The sequence below is a fragment of the Babylonia areolata genome, chromosome 13 (assembly GCF_041734735.1).
Source record: "Babylonia areolata isolate BAREFJ2019XMU chromosome 13, ASM4173473v1, whole genome shotgun sequence".
Lineage (NCBI taxonomy): Eukaryota > Metazoa > Mollusca > Gastropoda > Neogastropoda > Buccinidae > Babylonia > Babylonia areolata.
Genome location: NC_134888.1, coordinates 39,158,567 through 39,166,066, shown reverse-complemented (window position 1 = coordinate 39,166,066; position 7,500 = coordinate 39,158,567). Strand labels below are relative to the sequence as shown.

At 48.6% G+C, this 7,500-nt stretch overlaps 1 protein-coding gene across 1 annotated transcript in view; it reads left to right on the top strand.

Moving 5' to 3' along the window:
• LOC143288937 (annexin A11-like) overlaps positions 1-7,500 on the top strand; it is a 176,067-nt gene that overhangs the window by 167,718 nt on the left and 849 nt on the right. Inside the window, exons 5-8 of the mRNA XM_076597619.1 lie at positions 679-769; positions 3,897-4,045; positions 5,844-6,021; positions 6,730-6,842. Of these exons, the coding sequence (XP_076453734.1) occupies positions 679-769; positions 3,897-4,045; positions 5,844-6,021; positions 6,730-6,842 (531 nt within the window). The remainder of the gene's footprint in view (positions 1-678; positions 770-3,896; positions 4,046-5,843; positions 6,022-6,729; positions 6,843-7,500) is intronic.

The following is a 7,500-nucleotide window of genomic DNA, read 5'->3' as shown; positions in this document are numbered from 1 at the left end:
TATTATTATTAGTAGTAGTAGTAGTAGTAGTAGTGGTAGTAGTAGTAGTATCATTGTTAGATAGCACACACACTTTGGTTTTAAACCTCAGGCGAAGAAGGTAAGAACAAACGCTGTTTCAATTATTATTCTTTGTAGTATTGGTAGTAGTAGGTTGCTCACATACCTTTACAATACAATACAATACAATACAATACAATACAATAAATACATCTGTAGTCATCCATTTGGAAACTGAATTGTGCATGAAACCTCAGGCATTGAACGCAAGAATGAGCGCTATATGAATATAAATCCACAATATTATTATTGTTATTATTATCATAATTATCATTAGTAGCAGTAGCAGTAGTAGCAGCAGCACTACTACTACTACTACTACTGCTGCTGCTGCTGCTGTTACTTGGCTCCTGTACGTCCCTCAGGCTTCAAACCAAGGTTACTAAGAGATTCCCATCAGTTTGCTTGCGCACGCGGGTAAACAAGTGGTAGGGAGAACCAAAGCTTGGAAGTTCCCTGAGTTCCTTTGGGGAAGTTTCTGACTGTGTTCAGCTGACATCCTTGGGAAAGTTTCTCTCTGTGTGTGTGTGTGTGTGTGTGTGTGTGTGTGTGTGTGTGTGTGTGTGTGTGTGTGTTTACGTATGTGTGTCTCTGGTGTATCTGTGTGCCTGTGTGCAGGGTGTGGGTACGGACGAAGCCACCCTGATTGAGATCCTGTGTTCGCGGAGTAATGCAGAGATTGCCGAAATCAGGGAACTGTACAAAACAAGTGAGTGGGAAGACACTTGGTGTGTGTGTGTGTGTGTGTGTGTGTGTGTGTGTGTGTGTGTGTGTGTGTGTGTGTGTGTGTGTGTGTGTGTGTGTGTGTGTGTGTGTGTGTGTGTGTGTGTGTTTCGCCGCACGCATTCTGTCTGTCTGCCTCTGTCTGTTTTCTCCTGTGTGTGTGGGTATGTGTGTGTGTGCGCGCGCGCTCGTGCGCTTGTGTGTTACTGCGCGCGCGTTGTGTGTGTGTGTGTGTGTGTGTGTGTGTGTGTCTGTGTGTGTGAGCGCGTGAGCTCTTACATGCATATGCGTGAATGCGCGTGCGTTTGTGCATTCACGACATGTTGACGATGAGATTCAGAGCTGTTCCACAGACTTCAAGAAAAAACCTGTCGGGTTAAAAAACGCAACAAAAACCCCCAAAAAACAAACCAAAACAAAACATAAACAGATCCCATAGGCTTTCGCGGTCATTTTGGGCAGCGAAATCCCATCCATTGCGCGTAACAAAGACTGGAAATACAGGAAGGCGGGAACCCAGTCCTCTCCATCAGCCGTTTTATCATATTCAACCTTCCCCACCCGAGTCATGCATGTACCCCTTCACAGTTAACCTGGGTGGAGTGAGGAAGTCGGGGTACAGTGCCTTTGCCTGGGACACAACACAACACAACACAACACAACACAACACAGCACAACACAACACAACACAGCACAACACAACACAACACAACACAGCACAACACAACACAACACAGCACAACACAACACAGCACAACACAGCACAACACAACACAGCACAACACAACACAACACAACACAGCACAACACAACACAGCACAACACAGCACAACACAACACAGCACAACACAACACAACACAACACAACACAACACAACACAACACAACACAACACAGCACAACACAACACAACACAAGACAACACAGCACAACACAGCACAACACAGCACAACACAACACAACACAACACAACACAACACAAGACAACACAAGACAACACAACACAACACAACACAACACAACACAAGACAACACAACACAACACAACACAACACAACACAACACAACACAACACAGCACAACACAACACAAGACTCATGCCGAAACAGGAGGGCCCTTGAGCCCTCATCACTGGTGAACACTGTTTGTATTTCTATTTCTTTTTATCACAACAGATTTCTCTGTGTGAAATTCGGGCTGCTCTCCCCAGGGAGAGCGCGTCGCTACACTACAGCGCCACCTTTTTTTTTTGTATTTGTATTTCTTTTTATCACAACAGATTTCTCTGTGTGAAATTCGGGCTGCTCTCCCCAGGGAGAGCGCGTCGCTACACTACAGCGCCACCCTTTTTTTGTATTTTTTTTCCCTGCGTGCAGTTTTATTTGTTTTTCCTATATGAAGTGGATTTTTCTACGGTTTATCATCTCATCCGAATGACTAGCGTCCAGACCAACACTCAATGTCTAGTGGAGGGGGAGAAAATATCGGCGGCTTCGAACCCGAGCGCTCAGATTCTCTCGCTTCCTAGGAGGACGCGTTACCTCTGGGCCATCACTCCAGTAGAAGTGTCCAGAAGTGCAACGACCAACCCATTCAGTCCCGATGCCACCCCACCCCCCTTCCAACCCCCCACACCCCCTCCCCTCCCTCCCTCCCCTGTCACCAGGTTCTCCTCTGGATCATACATCAGTGGACAATGACAAGGAGCCAGTTGCATTGCTTGGTTCTAACTTTTTGACATTTACACGTGACTGAGTGCCTTCGTGTGAACGAACGAACTACGCCATTGGTCAGTTCCATATTGCACACAGTTAGTAGCGGGTTACGACCATACTACTGGGCTCTTCCGTCCGAGCAATGCAACTGACTCAAGGACTTCAATTAACGCCGATACATTATGGATTGTTGGCCAAGTGGTAATGCAACCTTTCTAGGAAGCGAGAGAATCTGAGCACGAGGGATCGGATCCCACACTCACTAGAGAGTTTCTCTCCCTCTCCACTAGACCTTGAGTGCTGGTCTGGTCGCTAGTCAATCGGAACAGGCGATAAAAACCGAGTTCCCGTATATGGTACGCACTCAAATGCACATACGTAAAAGAACCTTCGGAAACAAGAGAGTTGTCTTAAGCAAAAGTTCTGTAGAACAAATCCAGTTTGAATGTAAAACAAATACACTTGCAGACTGAAATAAAAGCGTGGCGCTGCACTGTGGCGACGCGCTCTCACCAGGGGGAGAGCATCCCTAATTTCACACAGAAAAACTTATTGCGACAAAAAACGGAACACAACACAACACAACACAACACAACACAACACATCCAAGTGCCCCCAGGCACCGTCAAGCTCGCATTTATGCACAGGCGTGGTAGAGGACCCTTGTCACTGAAAGGTGACCATTCACTGGTCTGTTATCCATGAACCTACTGCTCAATGTTCGGTGGTAGGATAGGCCATATTTTCTATACATCGCAGGGGGGGGGGGGATCCCCAGCTATTCTTAGCCACTGTCTTTTTTGTGTTTATACCACAAGGGAATTTTGTACTCTAAATTGACTGGCGGTGAAAGGGTTAAAACTGCGGAAAGAGAGAACTGGCCCACGCCTTTCTTTGCCGAGCCTGGGCAGGCACACAGTGGCGGTGGATTCAGTGCCCCGATGCCCGTAAGAAGCTACAGGACCTTAAAAACCTTTAACAATCCACCAGGTTACATGCTGACACTGACAGTCACTGCTGTCTCAGACTTCAAGGACCCAAAGAAGGACATATTACATGCTGACAATGACAGTCACTGCTGTCTCAGACTTCAAGAAGGACCCAAAGAAGGACATATTACATGCTGACAATGACACTCACTGCTGTCTCAGACGTCAAGAAGGACCCAAAGAAGGACATGTTACATGCTGACAATGACAATCACTGCTGTCTCAGACTTCAAGGACCCAAAGAAGGACATGTTACATGCTGACAATGACAATCACTGCTGTCTCAGACTTCAAGGACCCAAAGAAGGACATGTTACATGCTGACAATGACAATCACTGCTGTCTCAGACTTCAAGAACCCAAAGAAGGACATGTTACATGCTGACAATGACAATCACTGCTGTCTCAGACTTCAAGAAGGACCTGGAGAAGGATATAGCCGCGGACACGTCAGGAGACTTCCGGCGGCTGCTGGTGGCCCAGGTGACGGGCAACAGGAACGAGGGGGCGCCCGTGGACCCCACCCTGGCCATGCAGGAGGCTCACGAGCTCAGCAAGGTGAGGGGAAGGGGAGGGTTTGAGGGGGGGGGGGGCATTATTTGGTGCAGGGGGGCTTTGCTTCGTGCAGGAAGCTTACGAAATCAGCAAGGTAAGAGGGGAAGGGGGAGGTCTGGGGGTGGGGGTGGGGTGGGGTGGAGAGAGAGGGTGTCATTGCTTTGTGCAGGAGGGCTTTGTTTGGTGCAGGAGGGGTGGTGGTGGTGCATGAGGGCTTTGTTTGGTGCAGGGGGGGTGGGGGTGGCGCATGAGGGCTTTGTTTGGTGCAGGAGGGGGGGGGTTGGTGCATGAGGGCTTTGTTTGGTGCAGGAGGGGGGGGGGGGTGGCGCATGAGGGCTTTGTTTGGTGCAGGAGGCGGGGGGGTTGGTGCATGAGGGCTTTGTTTGGTGCAGGAGGGGGGGGGGGGTTGGTGCATGAGGGCTTTGGTTGGTGCAGGGAGTTTTACTTGGTGCATTGAGGGCTTTGTTTGGTGCAGGAGGGCTTTGTTTGGTGCAGGGGGTGGGGGGGTATTTGGTGTAGGGGGGCTTTGTTTGGTGCAGGATGGTTTTGCTTAGTGCAAGAGGGTATTGCTTGGTGCAGGAGGGTATTGCTTAGTACAAAAGAGTTTTGCTTGGTGCAGAGGGGGTATTGCTTGGTGCAGGAGGGCTTTGGTTGGTGCAGGAGGGTATTGCTTGGTGCAGAAGGGTATTGCTTGGTGCAGAGGGGTATTGCTTGGTGCAGGAGGGTATTGCTTGGTGCAGGAGGGTATTGCTTGGTGCAGGATGGTATTGCTTGGTGCAGGATAGTGGATGGAGGGGGGGGGGGGCATTGCTTGGTGCAGGAAGCTCAGAATTTCAGTTGGCGGAGGGAGGCCATTGTTTGGAGAAGCAGGTTTCGCACTGGCCGTGTCTTTTCCATTCGCTTGCTTCCCTTTGAGAGTGTTGATTCTGTTTGTCCTGGGTTTTTTTCTTTCGCCTGCCTGCTGTTACAGTTTTCTGTGTTCAGTCTGTGTGTGTGTGTGTGTGTGTGTGTGTGTGTGTGTGTGTGTGTGTGTGTGTGTTTCTGTTTTGCTCTCACTCTCTCTCTCTATCTGTGTGTGTGTGTGTGTGTGTGTGTGTGTGTGTGTGTGTGTGTGTGTGTGTGTGTGTGTGTGTGTGTGTTTCTGTTTCTGTTTCTCTTTTGCTCTCTCTCTCTCTCTCTCTCTCTCTCTCTGTGTGTGTGTGTGTGTGTGTGTGTGTGTGTGTGTGTGTGTTTCTGTTTTGCTCTCTCTCTCTCCCTCTGTGTGTGTGTGTGTGTGTGTGTGTGTGTGTGTGTGTGTGTGTGTGATTTGGGGTTGGGGATGGTGGTTAAAGGGGGATATACATGTGAAAATGATAAACTAGAACAATGGAATAAACAAATCGTAAATATCTGTGTAACGGCAATTAACAAGGTAAAAGTAATAAACATCAATAAAAACTTGTAAGAATCCAATCTCGGAAGATGGCATCACAGAAACACTCCTACTGGACAATGTAACAGGGATTCGGCAATTTCAGTCGACAGTAATTGGTTGGACATTGTTACTTTTATGTTTTCTTCTGAAAATGTTCTGACTTTACATGACTTTGGAAGTAACCTGACGATCGTTTGACACTGTGTGTACACACCGTGACCACACACACACACACACACACACACACACACACACACACACACACCACACACACACACACACACACACGCCACACCCTCTCCCCCACACCCTTTCTCCACCCCACACACCCACTCCGTCCCTTTACGTAACACGATGTCTGTACCACTGTACCACCACCACCACCAGGCGGGGGTCAAGAAGCTGGGGACGGACGAGGAGACCTTCAACCGCATCCTGTGCCTCAGGAGCTACGGGCAGCTGAGGGCCACGTTTGACGCCTTCCGCCAGATCTCCGGCAAGGACATTGAGGACGCTATCAAGAGTGAGATGAGCGGCAACCTGGAGGCTGGCTTCCTGGCTATAGGTTCGTGCCAGTGTGTGTGTGTGTGTGTGTGTGTGTGTGTGTGTGTGTGTGTGTGTGTGTGTTCTTCAGTTTAACGTCTATTCACTATAAGTGTTTTTAGACGGTGTGTGTGTGTGTGTGTGTGTGTGTGTGTGTGTGTGTGTGTGTGTGTGTGTGTGTGTGTGTGTGTGTGTGTGTGTGTGTGTGTGTGTGTGTGTTTTACTTAATGTTTTATTTTGTTTGACTTGAGTATTTTGATTGTTCACACGCGCTGTAATGTAAGGTTTATTGAAATGGTGATGATGATGATGATGATGATTATTTTCAAATTTTTCTTTTTCCTAATGTTTTTTGTTTGATTGTTCACATGTATTTGATGTGAGGTTTATTGAAATGGTGATGATGATGATGATGATGATGATTATAGTGGTGGTGGTGGTGGTGATGATGATGATGATGATGAGCAGCAACCTGGAGGCTGGCTTTCTCGTTATAGGTCCGTGTTAGGTGTTTTTATTATTTAAAAAAAATTAACCTAATGTTTCTTGTTTGACTTGAGTATTTTGATTGTTCACAATAATAATGATAATGATGATAATAATGAGCGGCATCATCATCATTGTCATCACCGTCGTCGTCGTAATCATTATCATCGTCATCATAATCATTATCACCACCACCACCACCACCACCAATAATGAGTACCGACGGGCGGTGTTTCACGTGCAGTGCGCGTGACCCGCAACAGGCCGGCGTTCTTCGCGGAGCGGCTGTACCGGAGCATGAAGGGGGCGGGCACCAACGACAAGGCTCTCATCCGTGCTGTGGTGTCCCGGAGCGAGGTCACTGCTCAACACACACACACACACACACACACACCATACACACACACACACACACACACACACACACACACACACCATACACACACACACACACACACACCATACACACACACACACACACACACACACACACACACACACACACACCATACACACACACACTACACCACACACCATACACACACACACACACACACACACACACACACACACACACACACACACACACAAACACACAGACAAAGACGCAGATATAGACACAGACACACACGCAAACACACACACGCACGCACACACACACACACACGCACGCACACACACACACACAGTTACACAGATGCACACACGCATACATGCACGCATGCGCGCGCGTACACACACACGCGCGCATACACACGCACAGTGACACACATACGTGCACGCATGCGCGTGCGTGCATACACACACATACACACGCACGCACTCGCGCACGCACGCACGACAGACACACAGTCACACACGCACACACACACACGCGCGCGCACACACACACACACACGCACAGGGACACGCATACATGCGCGCATACACACTCACACATACACACACATGCACTTGCGCACGCACGCATAACAGACACAGACACACACCCACACACGCACATACAGTGTTCCAC